At 38.4% G+C, this 16,734-nt stretch overlaps 2 protein-coding genes across 2 annotated transcripts; one reads left to right on the top strand and one right to left on the bottom strand.

The window, feature by feature from the left end:
* The first annotated feature begins 1,127 nt into the window (after positions 1–1,127).
* LOC127173886 (transmembrane protein 238) lies at positions 1,128–2,992 on the top strand. Its single transcript, XM_051123949.1, has 2 exons — positions 1,128–1,842; positions 2,682–2,992. Exon 1 carries the CDS (start codon positions 1,306–1,308, stop codon positions 1,831–1,833), a length of 528 nt encoding a protein of 175 aa, XP_050979906.1. The 5' UTR covers positions 1,128–1,305; the 3' UTR covers positions 1,834–1,842; positions 2,682–2,992.
* Positions 2,993–4,602: 1,610 nt separating this feature from the next.
* foxk2a (forkhead box K2a) lies at positions 4,603–16,577 on the bottom strand. Its single transcript, XM_051123947.1, has 9 exons — positions 16,072–16,577; positions 14,842–15,036; positions 14,591–14,732; positions 14,317–14,463; positions 11,100–11,293; positions 10,637–10,833; positions 9,854–10,135; positions 8,263–8,463; positions 4,603–6,297 (listed from the first exon to the last, which is right to left on the bottom strand). The coding sequence occupies exons 1-9, from the start codon at positions 16,362–16,364 to the stop codon at positions 6,131–6,133; spliced, it is 1,818 nt and encodes a 605-aa protein (XP_050979904.1). The 5' UTR covers positions 16,365–16,577; the 3' UTR covers positions 4,603–6,130.
* Between the last annotated feature and the right edge of the window lie 157 nt (positions 16,578–16,734).

The raw sequence follows: 16,734 nt of genomic DNA, 5'->3' as shown, positions 1-16,734 counted from the left end.
ATGCTGGTCCTTGACCAGCAACATGACCAGCAAAAACCAGCAAAGGACCAGCTTAAACCAGCATCAAAACCTAACTAACCAGCATTCCAGCATCAAAACATACCTACCAGCATATGCTGGTTATTTCACCAGGGAGTTGTTTGTCTTCTAATTTGGTACACATTGGTGTTTTCATTGGTAAGAAGCTGAACTGTTTGTCGTGAGGGAAATGTTGTCTGTCAACTTAGGGAATGTCACAATTTTTTAAAGTGGATAAAAATAATTTTCACATGCAATTCCAGTCAAACGTTTTTGAACAGTAAGGTTTTTTTAAGATTTGTTTTGTTATTGTTTGTTTGTTTTAAGAATTCTCTTCTGATCACCAAACCTGCATTTGATCAAAAATAGAGCAAAAACAGTAATATTGTGACGTATTTTTATTACTTAAAACAACTGCTTTCTATTTGAAGACATTTTAAAATGTAATTTATTCATGTTATCAAAGATACATTTTCAACATCATTACTTCAGTCACATGATCACTCAGACATCATTATATTAGTCTGTTATTATTATTATTATTATTATTATTATTATTATTATTATTATTATTAAAAACAGTGGAGGTTTTTTTTTTGATAAATAGAAAGATACAAAGATCAACGTTTATCTGAAATAAAAGCTTATTTCACATAAATGCTGTTCCAAATCCGTTCATCAAAGAAACCTAAACATTTTTTTACTCTGCTGTTTTCAACATAACACAAATAAGTGTTTTTGAGCAGCAAATCAGAATATTAGAATGATTTCTGAAAGATCATGTGACGGGAGTAATGATGATAAAAAATTAGCTTTGAAACACAGGAATAAATTACATTTTAAAATATATTCAAATAGAAAGCAGTGGTTTTAAACAGTAAAAATATTTCAGAATTGTAGTGTTTTTGCTGTACTTTGGATCATCAAATAAATGCAGGCTTGGTGAGCAGTAGAGACTTATTTAAAAAAACAAACATTAAACATCTTACCGTTCAAAAACATCTGAATGGTAGTGTAAAAATTACAGTTGTGTATCTTTTTTTTTTTTTGACCCAATCACCCTAGGGAATCTCAAACCTACTGCAAACGCTTGGGTGTACGTTTTGTTCTCTCAAAATAACTCCGCGTGTCAGAGAGCGCATGCGCCCTTTGAGGTTTGTTTTGGTGACGTCACATGCGGGGCGGTGCTCCGAACAGGTGTATTTCACAGGTGTAAAGAAAAGTAAATGCCAGTAAAGAAGAACGAGTCCGTTTAGCTCCGTTGCTTAATGTAGAGCCCGGTGCACAATGGCCCCGAAGTGTATTGGGGGCTGCGCCGCGTTATTTTTCCTCGGGATTGCATTTGATATCATCGGGTTTGCTTTGCTTTTGATCGGCATTTTTGCCAATCTGCGATTGGACGGCAGATTTTACGGAGACTTCCTAATCTATACTGGCTCTATAATAGTTTTTCTCAGTCTTTTCTGGTGGATCATGTGGTACACAGGAAATATTAAAGTTTCTTCTGAGGATCTGGAGAAAAAGAGTTTTGACAACTTTGCGCACTGGGCACGGAAGCTCTCGGAGCGACTGTCCAAGAGCGGCATGAACAGAGAGAAGTGCTTCGATAACGGTAAGAAGTCGATAAACGGCGATGTAACACATCACGCTCCGACGCGGATAACGTGGGAAAACCCCGGACCGGCTGGATGCGTGAATGAAGCATACGACCGAGGCTCCGACGCGCCACCGAATGAAAAGACCGTGGAGCTGGAGATCCTAAAGAACTCCGAGATGTTCCTCCAGAGCAGCGGGAAAGCTGAAAGATTTCTCTGATCAGCTATGGTACGTCGTCACTTTATGTTTATTTTGAGAATTACCTGATGGGACATTCTTCTTGAGCCATTTAACTTTTCAAACGTTTGTTGTGCTGTAGAGCAAGGACGTGTAATAACAAAATCTATAGCCGACTTTCATAAATATGCTCTGGTGTAGCTGGAACACTTTGTGTTTAAAAAATGATTTAAACAGAGGTAAGAAAATGAACAGGACGAAAAGTAGGCTAAAGACTGACAGTTATATCAAGGTGTCAACAGCTAGAATGTTATTGAGGTATGTGAAATCTCAGTTGTAGCAGAGATCTGTTAATTGGTCATTTATGTGTAGATATGAGTATATTGTCGGATATTATAAAAGACTAACAAAACCTAAAGTGAATCTAATTAATTTACCTATTAAAATGTTTATTTTGATTTGAGAATTTTGTGTGATTTAACAGGCTAAATTATTAACCATAAACTATTTAAACTTACAAAAACAACAAAGAGATTGCATTACAAAACGTAACAAGAATGGCCTATATAACTCCATAGCATATTTGCTTCAGGGTCACATTGCAGATTGGTGTTGATTACTAAACTTGACAGGTTTAAGACATTGAATCTGCTCTATGAATACAGGCCTCTTGTACTGTTTTACGTATAATAATAATAATAATAATAATAATAATAATAATAATAATAATAAAGTGAGAATCTTGCTTCTTTCTTTTATTCATTCTTTGTCAACTGCCTCTGACTGTTTTAACCCCAGCAAAAACATTCATGTTCAATGCTGTTCGATGAAAATGTTTTTGAAACATGATGCTGTCCTGCGAGGCTTGACTCAAACTTCTCTCTTCTCAGGTGCATTTTACTTGTGTGTGTCAGAGTCTGACTAATCTGAAGAAAAGCTGCAGTAAGACTGGAATGTTTTACCAAGCCTTCATATTTGGACTGGCTGAGAAATGAAGTCATTAATCAGGGATTTTACATGAGCACTTTAATTATGATTAATGAATTTGTACTTTTAACTTATGCATACCTAAAGTTTATTTTCAGATTTTATGTCTATATGTGTTTCATTTTTATCTAATAAAGAGTTTACAGAAAACGACTAATTTAGCTTTTGTTACTTTACACATTCTGGAAGCTTCACTGTATTTAGAAAATCCTTTTCGATAGAAGAAAACATTTTATTCTTCTGAAATGAGTGCATTGTTAAATTTGGTCAAGAAAAATAGCTTGTTTCTGTTAGTCGTCAGACACAGCTGCGTATGAACTATTTGAACTGCATGTTAAAACAACATTACAAATATTCCTCTGCAAACATTTATTGGGATCAAAGTATTTTCTGCTCAGACCATGGGCATTCAACTGGAAGCGTCGCACCCTTTTTCCATCTCGCAGCTCTCCAATGACAGGAACGGACTGAAGACCAGTTCTGTGTGTTTACTAGAAACACAGCTCTGTTTTAAAACGTAAACTTAGGTGGGAATTATACATGTACTCTTATCAAGTACTGCACCAACATCACTTTTTCACCTAACATAATGATTACAAACCCTGGCAAACCTGCCAGACAAATATAAGAGTTTAAAGACACACCCTGCTATTGTGTATCTGGATATTTGAGACATTAAATACTTGAGTTTCACAATCACAGTAAACGGACAGTAAGGGAGAGGAAAGTAACCGCTGGAAAAGTTATGAAAAACGTGGAAGGAATGTTGTTTGATAGTGACATTGCAGACGTGGGGATTGTTTTGATACGCAATAAAAACGTCTTAAGACGTTATTAATAAATGTGAAGTAATAATGCTGAAATATCTCTCACGTAAACACGTAGCAGTATTACCTCACATTAACCGCTGCTTCCAAGTTTCTGCCACAAGGAAATGCAAGACAAATTACGACTCCTATAATTAATTCATTAACGCTGTCAAGAAATCAGACAACCTGTGTAACAAGCAGAACAAGATGGCCCAGATGGCCAGCGGGTCAAGTTTCCCATCAACACCTGAGGTGTGAGTGATGTCAAATGATCTGAACCTTCAAATCACACAACGCCGAAAGAAAACGCTCTCTCATTCCTCTCAGTCACTGTGAACATCCTGCTGCAGAATATAGAAAAGATGCTCTTTAATTATTCTTTATGTTATTTAAGAACCCTTTAATGAGGTAACCTTTGAAGAAATACTGGCTACTGTGGTACATACTACAAAATCACACGTACTTATATATGATAGTTGATTAGAACCTCCTTGAAAAATCGTATAATTTCGAAATGTAAGGTGAAAATAAATAGGCACTATTTAAATAAATATGCACAATAGTAAACACTAAAAAGACACTGAGCACAATTAACGTTTCAACGTCATTACATGTTGCTCCCTTCTGTTTAACAATGATAAGTGACGCAGATACTGTAGTTTCTGTCAACAAACTAACTGGAGGATCTTTATTCTTAAATCATTGTCCTTTGTGTCCTAACCTGAATCCAATGAGTAATCAGCAGCAACCTGAAGAATGGAGGAGAAAAAAAAAAAAAAAAAGTATATTTGATAAATTGTGGTGAACCCAACCTTCTGGGCGTCCTTTAACTTCACAAGCAGAGTCAAAGCTTTTCACAGCAGTGGATCGGCTACTGTTGTCCTACTATCGATAAAACATTTCTCTGAGAAGTTGGACACCGTGACGACAGCATTTCTATCATCCTGCACAGAAGTGTCGTACAGCGCCATCTAGATGACACAATCATCTTCAGCAGTCAGACAAATACAGAACAGAAATTATGGAGTTTTTAATTTAATTTATAAAAAATGCATATACCCACTGAAGCTGAACAACATCTACCACTTATTTTTCCTTGTGGAACATGTACTATCTGTGAGACTCTTTCAGTTGTTTGAACAGAATAAAATAATATTAACAGGCAAAGAGACAACTTCAACACAAAGATAACAAACACAGCCAACGACATCTTGAATATAAAAGGAAAAACAATGGGGAGGAAAGGAAATATCAGAAACAAAAGGTAAGTGCAGTAATGATCCCAATTGTATAAAATATTATTTTGCATTTTTTCTTCTTTCATCTTCTGCAGTTTCCTGCAGTCAGGAAACGAATCAGATACAGCACATTTTCTCAACACGTTCATGCAAGCTGATATATTTTAACAAAGTACAAATGGAAATATATTTATCTCATAGGTTATTGGTTAAAATATGAAAAAGAAGAGGATGCGAGTAAACATCATTCTGATTTGATGTAATAGCAAAAAACTCAAACCCTCAATAGTGTTTTTTTTCCTGGAAAACAAAACAAAAAAAAAAAAAAATTCAAATAAAATATAAATGAAGAAACTACATTCATTTCCATGACCACGAGTCCACGTCTTTAAAAATAAAAATAAAATAGAAAAAACAAACAAAAAACAAACAAAAAAAGACCTCACTTCAGCACTGCCTGTTTAGTTGAGTATTTGTGCCTCAGGAAACACACACAAATAAGATCCTATAGTACACGTACGACAAAATACTGCATATCTACTAAAGACTGCATTAGGTAGGTGGACATGGTAGCTAGCTGCCATGATACAGGAAAAAGGGAAAAAAAAATAAAATAACAGAGAAAAAAAAAAAAAAAAACCTCCCCACATTTCCCTTTGCCCAAGAGAAAAATGCTCATTTTTCCATCTGTGAATATGAAGCTGAAATAAGGAGCAGGTTCACATTTTAAGAGCTAATCGGTGTTAAACGATGTTTGGCAAGTCCATATCTGACCTGTCGTTTCAGTCGAATACAAATGTTCAAGACCTCTGACTGGGAACAGGGGAATCGCGAGCACACATCTGATACGCATGCGTGACGTGACATTAATATGTATGTTGGTCATTGGCCAGTCGTTTGTTCGGTAACACAAAGGGGGTTCGTCTATTTGCTCTCCATCCACGTTCAGCCCAAAGCTCATAGTGATGGAGACCTTCTTTGCTGGGTTACACCCACAATACATTTCATTTTATAACTTCAAGTAGGCTATATTAATATATGTGTGTGCATATATCTGAGTATTTACCTATTCTTGTAAAAAGCCCACCGTCCCTCCTTCAGAACAGCACCTTTTTCCTTTTCTCCTCCAACTCACATTTCTCTTATTACCTCGATTACTTCTCTCCAAAATCCACTGACTTTCATCTCACCTCACTATTTGGCACCTCGGATTCATTAACAGGTGATGTGGCTGTAGCAGGTGCGTGGCAGGCGGGGAGAAACAAAAAAAAATGGGTTGAGGTCAAAGGTCGTGACACGGCTGCCCTAGTCAGTGGCGGTCTGCTTGTCTCTCTCCGCTGTGATGGCGTCCCCACCGTCTTCGGTCTTGACTCTTTTGGTGTCGGGCTGCTCCGCTTTGTCTCCGTTCTGCCGTTTGGTTGGTAGAGATGCCGAGGCCGAGGCGTGGGTTGCCAGCATGTGGAGAGGACTCGCTGAAAAACAGTAGACTGATTGAGTCACATTTTGTATTTGTCCTGTGTCTGACACACCCATTTCAGGTCTTAAAGTCTCTACTAATGAGCTGATGATCTGAATCAGGCGTGTTTGATTAAGGCATGGGTGTCCAAAGTCCGGCCCGAGTGCCAAATGCGGCCCAAACGGCCTGCAGCTTGTCTACTGAAACGTATTATACGTGGCCCACCAAACATAATTTTCAAAATTTGCAGTTTCACAAGGTCAACACAAGGTGACAACACTAGATATTTCACCAGATGTAGGCTATATCATGTAGCAGTAAAACACAGCGATAAACAATTTAATAACATACGCGCTGCCACTTCTTTACCGTGCAAGAATTCTTAAACGCACCAAAAGTGGGAGAGTGCAACTTGTTAACCGTGCCGACTCCGAACGGACCATTATTAGCTCTGCCTAAAGACATCGTCGTGTGAGCTCAGAACAAATGTGTTTACTCTTTGACTGATCTCGATCACGTGACCACTAAACAGCGCTGAGAGATTCCGTAAGCAGCGCTCGAGTTTGGAGCAGAGGTCTCTGATACAAACCATGGATGTCGCGTTGATTTAAACAAGTTTAAAGGCTGAAGAAACAGCGCTGCAACAACACTGATGTGGAATACAGAAGAAGCATTGTTACAACAATAGGGTTAGAATTAGTTCCACCCCACAAATTACTTACATTTACAATGGATTTACTGTAGTAACGGCAAATGTGGTATTGTGGCAGAAATTTAGGAAATTCATACAGAATTTTATTACATTATTACTGTAGATATATACACCAGTCAAAAGTTAATATTTTTAATGAAGTCTCTTCTGCTCACCAAGTCTGCATTAACTCTGTTACTAGAAAGCGTCAACTTTATTCCCCTCAATCTGTTCTGACAGTGGAAGTCCGTGCTTTTATAGATTGATAATCATACAAAGGAGTGTGTACCAAAAGCTTGAGAGCATTAGTGAAAATACAGCTCTATCCCAACTGCCCTAAATCTAAACCTAAACCTAACATGAAATCAACCACCAGGGGCAGCATTTAATTTCTTTAAAGGCAAAAATGTCTTAATTAAATTTTGCATCATAAATATTAGTGCTGCTCAATTGCAGCAAAAATTATAATCACAATTATTTTAATACTGAGATTGATTATTTAGCAGGATTTCACACTGACTGTGGAAACAAATGTATACAGCTTTTATTTTTTGAACAGTGGATTTGCTTTAATCTTATATAATTCAAATGAAAAATAAAACAAATGACAATATTGAAATGATTAACTATGTAATACATTTAAATATATAATATTCAAATAAAAATAGATCAAAATGATGTAGTGCAATGACAACCTATTGAACATTTAGAGACGTGCATGTGTAAGGGAACACACACGACATAAAAACAGATAATCGTTGTGAACAATAACGTTTTCACGGTAATCTTGGCCTCATAATTATTGTAAGTCAAGACTAATTGAAAATAAAATCCAATTAATCGCCCAGCTGTAATAACCTATGACACATAAATTCAGAAAATTCTGAAAAAAAAAAAAAAAAAAAAAAAAAGTAATTATAATGTTAAAGGATTAATTCACTTCAAGAATAATTTTAAGAATAATTATGTAATCTGTGAAGTCGAGCTAGTGCAAGAGAAGCATTTGTGGTTAAAAAGTACATAATTTGTATTTTATTTTTTTTTAGAAAATGTCTGATCGTATTGCTAGGTAAGACCCTTATTCCTCATCTTCAACCCACTGGCTCCCACTAAAGTCCACTATATGGAAAAATATCCTGCAGTGTTTTCCTCAAACACTTTAATTTCTTTTTGACTGAAGAAAGAAAAACATGAACATCTTGGATGACATGGTGGTGAGTACATTATCAGGAAATTTTTATCCCGGAAGTTGGAGCGATAATTTGGTAATGACTGATGCTGGTTCCTGACCTGTGTTGCCAGATCCTTGGACAGCAGCGACCACATGTGTCCCATTCTGAGTGATGGCCTTGACAGGCAGCTGATGCTGGCCAATTGGAGCCTGCTGCACTATGGTAACGGTCTGTATGGGACTAGACTGGGACGTCTGGAGAATGCGACTCGTCCCGCCTATAGACGTGGTTGTAATAGCAGGCACCGGCTCCACTTTCACTGCAAAAAACATAAAAACAGCATTTAAGGTGAGCAATTTTCTCTGATACCTGCAACAGATAATGTACATCCACCCAACCACTTCACGTTGATATACAGTCTGGATATACAATATCCTGTTCATTGCATGGCTACTTGCCACATCAAGAACTGGACGTGAAATATTGATTACTGCGTTAAACACAAATAAAAACATTCAGCAAATGGCTTTGAGCTAGTATGGACAAACAAGTTAGAACAAGACATTTGTGACCCTGGACCACAAAACCAGTCATAAGTAGCACTGGTATATTTGTAGCAATACCCAACAATACATAGTATGGGTCAAAATTATAGATTTTTCTTTTATGCCAAAACTCATTAGGATAGTAAGTAAAGATCATTTCCTATTAAGATATTTTGTAAATTTCCTACTGTACATATGTGACCCGGGACCACAAAACCAGTCATAGGGGTCAATTTTTCAAAATTGAGATTACATATCTAAAAGTTGAATAAATAAGCTTCTATTGATGTATGATCTGTTAGAATGACAATATTTGGCTATTCCTACAAATATACCCACACTACTTAAAGGAACACACCACTATTTTTGAAAATAGGCTCAATGTCCAACTCTCCTAGAGTTAAACAGTTGAGTTTTACTACAACATTACAGGACTATTAAAGGGATAGTTCACCAAAAAAAATAAAAATTAGTTAATTATTAATTAATTAACAATTAATTACTCACCCTCATGTTGTTCCAAACCTGCAAGAACTTCAGTTATCTTCAGAAAACAAATTAAGATATTCTTGTTGAATTTAAAGAGCTTTCTGTTGCTGCAAAGACAGCAATGTAAGTACCATGTTCAAGGCCCAGAAAGGTAATAAGGGCATCAATAAAACAGTTCATTTGTCATCAGTGGTTCAACCACAATAACTTTATTCAACAAATTCTACCTTACTCCTTTCTGGGCCTTGAACATGGAAGTTGTGTCTATGCAGGGTCAAAAAGCTCCCAGATTGTAATTTGTGAACGAAGGTATTATGGGTTTGGAACAACATGAGGGTGAGCAATTAATGACAATTTTCATTTTTTGCTGAACTATCCCTTTAAAACTGATTTCATTTTTTAAAAATTCTTAACTGAGATGCAAGATGGCAGCAGTTGAGTCCGAATGTAACGAAACAGTGAGTCAGTGGTGTGATACGATACACACGAAAGAAGTCCTGACTTCAGATACTCCGAGCGATCTATAATTCGGCATTACTATTGATGACGGTCTTTACCAGGAAATATTAGAGCTCTGAATGTCACGACTGACCAATCAGAAACAAGTACTCCAAAGAGCCAGATTCATCTTCTGATATTCAGCTGTTTAATCAATAGCCACTTCTGCATCCTTACCTTTGAGTTCCTGGTGCTCTCCGTTCTCGTGTGGCTCTGCTTTAATGATGCTGGACTGGGTAAACACCGGCTCTGCCATGTGCGTGTTAGCTGTAGACAGTGCGGTCACAGTTGCAACAGAAACAGCAGGGATCTGATGCACCACATGGACTGTCTGCATGACGGGCTGCTGGGATGTGGGAGTGGACACCGGTGTAGCAACGGCATAGGTCACAGGTTTGATGGTCTGCGGTAGCTGCCGCTGAACTGTGATGAGAACTGGTTGGGTGTTAAGAGGCGAGCCTGTGTGGGAACATAAGTTTGGTTAAAATGCAGCCGACCAGCAGTGGGAAAACACATTTGACACACATCTGGGTTGGTCTGTAATGTGCTCTAGAACAGGAGTTTCCAACGCCTCACACATGATGATTCTCTGAGAAAGAGCCTCTGCCTAAAATATAAAGGATGCTACATATTTATAAGCTCATTTATACTGTGAGCAAACAACAGTAAATGTGCTACCACAAGGCCAATGTATTGTTTTAAAATTAAATAACTGCAAGAAAAGAATAGAATAGTGTTTAATCACTTTAAACACATTAGTGCTTCCATAATGTCTTGCTAATGAATTTCCAGGCATTTGTGATAAACGAAAATCAATTTGAATCACCAGTGAATCAATCAGGCCTATTTGTGAACAGGCCGTGACTCAATACACTATACAATACTCAATACACAATTCCTATACCACTCTTAATTTCTGCAGAGGTCTAGCTTTCACTCATGCATAAATAATCATCTTACCTGGAGCATTTTGTGCAAAGCGAGCCTCTTGTATTACGGCTAATTTGGGCTGAACGGCTGGAGCAGGAGCGGAGGCAGGCGTGGGCTCTGGGTCCATAGGAACAGGCGAACCTTCTCTTGATAAGCTGTCTGGAGTCTGAACGCCACTGGAGTGGGCTGACAGCGCCCCTGTGTGGTTAGGAGATGCTGGAGCGCTCCTGAGATGCAACAGGAAGAAAACTATAAATAAACTCAAGTGACATTGCTCACGAAGGCCTATTTGCTTAACAGCACGGAAAGAAAGCATTCATTCTCGAGGGAAGCATTACTGCATAAAATTATTAAACCATCAGTAAGACCACAATCCTATTTTAGTAACAGCCAGGCTGGTGAAGATAAGTGAACAAAAAGCTTACCTAAAAATGACAATTCTGTCACCATTTTACTCTTATAATATCAACACAGAGAGAATATTAATGATCACCTGGATGAGAGCGGGCCGAGTGGGGTCCTGAAACACGGCACACCACGTGGCCTTCGCTTGCGGAAAGCTTGTTCAATGAGCTTTCCTTCAGATGAGGGGTCTATCCTCCAGAAAGAACCTTTGCCTGGCTCTTCTTGAGATCGGGGTACTTTGATAAAATATCGATTTAAAGACAGATTGTGGCGAATTGAGTTCTGGGAGAGAAACAAAAAGCAACAAAAAGATTAACAATTTAGCAACCGCTTAAGTTGCACTGTAAGGATGAAGCATATCATAAAAACGACAACGTGCACATCTACTTTTAGAGCAGGTTTGTTTTTTTTCCTGGTAAATCAAGGTTATTTTTGCCTCATGATCACACTCTAGTTGAACACTCTTTATTTGCATGCAAAATAAGCAATAGTGGCTCTTCAGCTTGAGAGTTTGCTGTTGTGCCTGTCCCATCTTTCAATAACAGCCTCACTGAAAAGCCTGGTGACAGACTAACAATGTGTAATATGCACTTAAATGTGCCACACAAACTGTAAAAGTCAGACTGAAACAAGCCACAAGCATGCTAAAAAAAAAAAACAACAACAACTCATGTCTCATGTAGAGGCCCTTCTGAAGGATCTGCAGAGTGTAGGTGCTACACTCAATCAGAAGAGCAGAGGTTTCGAGCATTTCTCAGCTTTTTCTGCATTAAAGTAGTAGTTCACATTAAGAATGAAATTTTCCTGTTAAATATACTCATGCCCACGTCAAGACGTTCATGTCTTTGTTTCATTAGTCAAAAAGAAATTAAGGTTTTTGAGGAAAACATTCCAGGATTTTTCTTCATATAGTGCACTTCAAAGGCGACCAACGGGTTGATGGTCCAAATTGCAGTTTCAACACAGCTTCAAAGGGCTCTACATGATCCCAGCTCAGGGATAAGGGTCTTATCTAGGACAAGTTCACTTCCAGAACAAAAATCTACAGATAACGTATTCACCCCGTTGTTATCCAAGATGTTCATGCCTTTCTTTTTTCAGTCATAAAGAAATAATGTTTTTGAGGAAAACATTTCAGAAATTATCTCCATATAGTGGACTTCAATGGTGCCCGTGAGTTTAAACGTCCAAAATGCTGTTTAAATGCAGCTTCAAAAGGCTCTAAACCAGGGGTGGGGATCACTGATCTTTGAGGGCCAGTGTCCCTGTAGAGTTTAGCTCCAACCCTAATCAAACACACCTACACAAGTTAATCAAGGTCTTTAGGATACAAGTTGGTATATATATAAAAAATAATAATAATATTATATATATATATAAATTTTTTTTATTTATTTATTTATTTATTTTTTTTGCAGAGCTAATCTCTGCAGTGACACCGGCCATCCGGGATCAAGGTTCCCCACCCCTGCTCTAAATGATCCCAGCTGAGGAATAAGGGTCTTATCTAGTGAACTAATCTGTCATTTTCTAAAATAATAATAATAATAATAATAATAATAATAAATAAAAAAAAAAAAAAAAAAAAAAAGTCTATACTTCGTAACCTCAAATGCTTGTCTTGTCTAGCTCTGCAATGCGCATGAGTACTCTGTGTAATCTGGGTCAATACAGTTGTTGAATGTTAAAGTATGTTGAAAATCTCATTTTCTCCTCCAACATTGCTGCAGAAGTACTGACCCAGTGTTTACAAAGTTAACATGCAAAGAAGGGCAAACGCCCTTTACAAAAAAACAAAAAACAAAAAACAAAAGTAAACAGCCATGTAGGATGATTCTGAAGTTGGAAGAGAAGATGACATGGGAGTTTTTCAACATTTCCCTAACTGTATTGACCCGGATTACACAAAGTACGCATGTGCATCGCAAAGCTAGACACGACAAGCGTTTGAGATTAAAAAGTACATACATTATTATTTATTTATTTTTAGAAAATGACCAACCGATTCACCAGAAAAGACCCTTATTCTATGGCTGGGACTGTTTAGAGCTCTTTAAGGCTGCATTGAAACTGCATTTTGGAAGTTCAAAATCCCAGGCACCACTGAAGTCCACTATATGGTGATAATTCCTGAAATGTTTTCCCTCAAAAAAAAAAAAAAAAAAAAAAAAAAAAAAAAAAAAAAAAAAAACAATTTCTTCACGACTGAAGAAAGAAAGGCATGAATATCTTGGATGACAACGGGGTGAGTATATTATCTGTAAATTTTTGTTTGGGAAGTGAACTTCTCCTTTAAAAATACTACAAATTTATATACTTTTTGATCACAAATGCACGTCTTGCACCAGCTCGACCTCACACACAGCGTAATCAAGCATGCATGACATAGGCGAGAGTACCAATCCAGTGTTTACAAAGTGAAAGTGCAAAGAAAGTCAAACGCCCTTTACAAACAAAAAACAAAAAACAAACAAAAAAAAAAAAGGTAAAGTGTCGAATGATTTTGAGGTTGGAGGAGAAAGTGAGGTTAAGGTTTTCACCCTACCCTACCTTTTTTTTAACCAAAGTACACAAAGGAAGAACTAACCACAAATTAATTTTCCAACGTAATTATGCAATGTGCTGAAGATGCACAAACACATTGCAGTGCTAGTGCAAGACAAGCATCTGTGGTTCAAAAAAAGTATACACATTTTTTTATACATCGTTTTACTAGATAAGCCCCTTTTGAAGCTGCACTGAAACTGCAGTATGGACCTTCAACCCACTGGCCCCTATTGAAGTACATTATATGGAGAAAAATCATGGAATGTTTTTCTCAAAACCCCTAATTTTTTTGTAACTGAAAAAAGAAAGACATGAACATCTTGACATAGGGGTGAGTAAATTATGAGGACATTTTCATTCTGGAAGTGAACTTCTTTAAAAGGACAATAGATTTATTTTCTTTAACTTATAAATGTGGATGACCACGTGTTGACGTGCCCATCTGTCTGACAGAATGAGTCTTGTATCAAAAGCACGATGAAAACCTTGAGATTCCTCATGGTATGACCTCTTCAGAAATTCTTCCTAATTTGGAAAGCTGTTAACAAGAGTGTGCTAATATCCACGCTGTATGCAGCAATAAGTGAGAAATAGGCAAAATAATAATAAATAAAGTTTGCCTGGGCCTGCTCAATGAGTTATCCTCAAGCACAAACAAATACAACAGCACTGCAATGAAGACTAAATACATTAAGTGACTCTAAATAGTCGCAAACAAACACTAGACACAGCACACAGAAGAGTTGATTGACACTTACTTGCCAGCCCTTGTCTGCCGTCCTGTAATATGGATAATTCTTAGTAATGTGGGTATATATTCCATTCAGTGTTAGCTGTTTGTCTGGTGCCATTGTGATGGCCTGAACAATAAGCTGTGCATATGAGTAAGGAGGCTTCGAGTCATCCTGTTAAAGACAAGAAAAGGAGCATTGTGACAGGTTACTGCATTTCTAATGGAACCAGTCAGCTTCAGAAATGATAAAGAACACATCACTACTATATGGCAGCATGCATTTTTAAAACATCTCATACTTTTGGACTGTCTCCTCCAGAGGCTTCCTTGTCATTTTCAGATTGAGAGTTTTCATTGATGAGATCAGCCGTGAGACCACGACCCATTTTATAACTGGACAGTCCTGCCCCTCGGGGGCTTGACGGACAGGAGTTGGCAGCGCTGAAGAGAAACGACAAATAATATATGCATAATTAAATCTTTGATTTTACAAACGAGTACAAGGCCTTTGAAGGACAAAGGACAAAGAAGTCAAAGCATATGCGCTTACCTGATTGTACCTGTTGGAGACGGGAGGGGACTCATCAGGTGGGCAATGTTGTCTGGAATGTTGATGGTCAGCGGCGAGATCTGGGGTTGGACCGCTTTCACAGGAGACTCCGGCGCGTTCCTGCGATCTCTCTTGTCGCTGGACAAGGCAGTGAATGTAATTTTGATATTCGTGCTGGGAAATCGGAAAGTGCACCTACAAAACAGGAAACAACGTTAGAATTTCAAACATTTATGCATTGATGATTATGGAGACGCATACTGAAAATAAACCAGAGATGTTGATACACAAACCAGCCAGCAACAGAATACAAAAGTAGAGCCGGTTTATATACGGACACCAGCTTGACCTGATTACACGACAGACATATTTTATCATCAGAAATATATTTAAAACTCTGCCCACCCATCAACACAATGACACTGCAGTGTGTGCACGTTTCACATTACATAAAGAAAAAAAAAAAGAAAAAAAAAATGCTTGGCTGTGAATGAAGTAGGATTAATAACTATGAATTGAGGTGAAGCTCAAATGATACAGATGCAAACTCTGCAACAATACAACAAAGGCACACTTGTCATCTATCACACATATTAAAATAGAATCACTATAATCAATGTAAACAAAACGTTAAAGCATGTACACAATGCCACTAAACGCAAGGTCAATGCACTGCCTTAAAACGTGTGACTACAAAAATCATAAACATCAATTACAGTGCATAAAAACATTAATTATATTACCAAGGCTATTATTTCTGATTACCATTTCCGATCCTGTCATTTCATTAGTGACTCCAGCATACGTCATATTTCATTAACTTGCTAGACTTGGGTCAGCTGAGGGCATCAGGGACTGAATGAACCCACAACACATTGACTAGAGGATTTATCATCATATTTGCAATAAGAACGGTTCTGCGGTCCTTCGTTATACTGGAATCTTATAAGAAAGATGCCATTAATATCCTTCAGGGTCGGCTTCTAATGACAAAGGTAATGGCAAAAGCAAAAGAAACGCTTGAGCGTTGACTAGCGGTGTGTAAACAGACTGAGGCGAATGGTTAGCTGTTGTGCTAATCGAAGGTTGCAGCATGAGACGTGTGTTAGTCGTGGTTGTCATAATCAACACGTGCTGCTCGCGAAACAAAACAAATACCCCAAGCGATCGACGCAAACGCTTTCAAGCGGCTGGCGCTGGTCTAATTCCTACCGACAGGCGTGAGCTTACATGCGGGGAAGCTGGAGAGGAGGAGCCCCTCGTCTCTGAAACACCCCGTCCACGAACACCCCGTTTTTGCCGAGGCATCGAAGGTAGAAATCTCCGCCTCCCGTTCCATCCTCGCCGGCGGAGAAAATCTCGAGGTGCCTCCGTGAAATAAAGCTCGAATGGCCCATGCTCACGTCCACGGAGCCTTGTGACGAATTCCGACCGATGGTGACCGAGCGCTTCTTCATCAGATACTCGAATTCTCGGCCCTCGAGCCGGGCGACAACCGACCCTGACATCCCGCTCACCGCCATCTTTATTATTTCTCTTGACGGGAATTTGAGACTATCAAAATGAAGGAGCAGACCGCTGGTTGTCGGTCGGAAGGCCTGCTTGCAAAATTTAGTGGGGGGGGATCGAATCAAAGGATGAGAAATAAATACGAAGGAACGTGCCAGTCCAGGGACAGCGGCTCCAACCCACAGCCGCGACAGAGAGAATGAGAAAACGATAAACTCTACCAAACAAACCCTGGAGGCGGGGCCGGCCTGATTGACAGCGGTAGCGACCAATGGTTCTGCGACTCGGCATAAGAAAAAAGGAAACCACCAATCAGCAGCGAGACGAACAAGCGTGTATCTTTGGGGGTTGGTTGCACCGTGTGCTGGCTGACACGCATGTAAT

This window comes from Labeo rohita, chromosome 12 (genome assembly GCF_022985175.1).
Source record: "Labeo rohita strain BAU-BD-2019 chromosome 12, IGBB_LRoh.1.0, whole genome shotgun sequence".
Taxonomy (NCBI): domain Eukaryota; kingdom Metazoa; phylum Chordata; class Actinopteri; order Cypriniformes; family Cyprinidae; genus Labeo; species Labeo rohita.
Note: the sequence above shows the minus strand (reverse complement) of the source record. Positions and strands in the feature narration are given on the sequence as shown.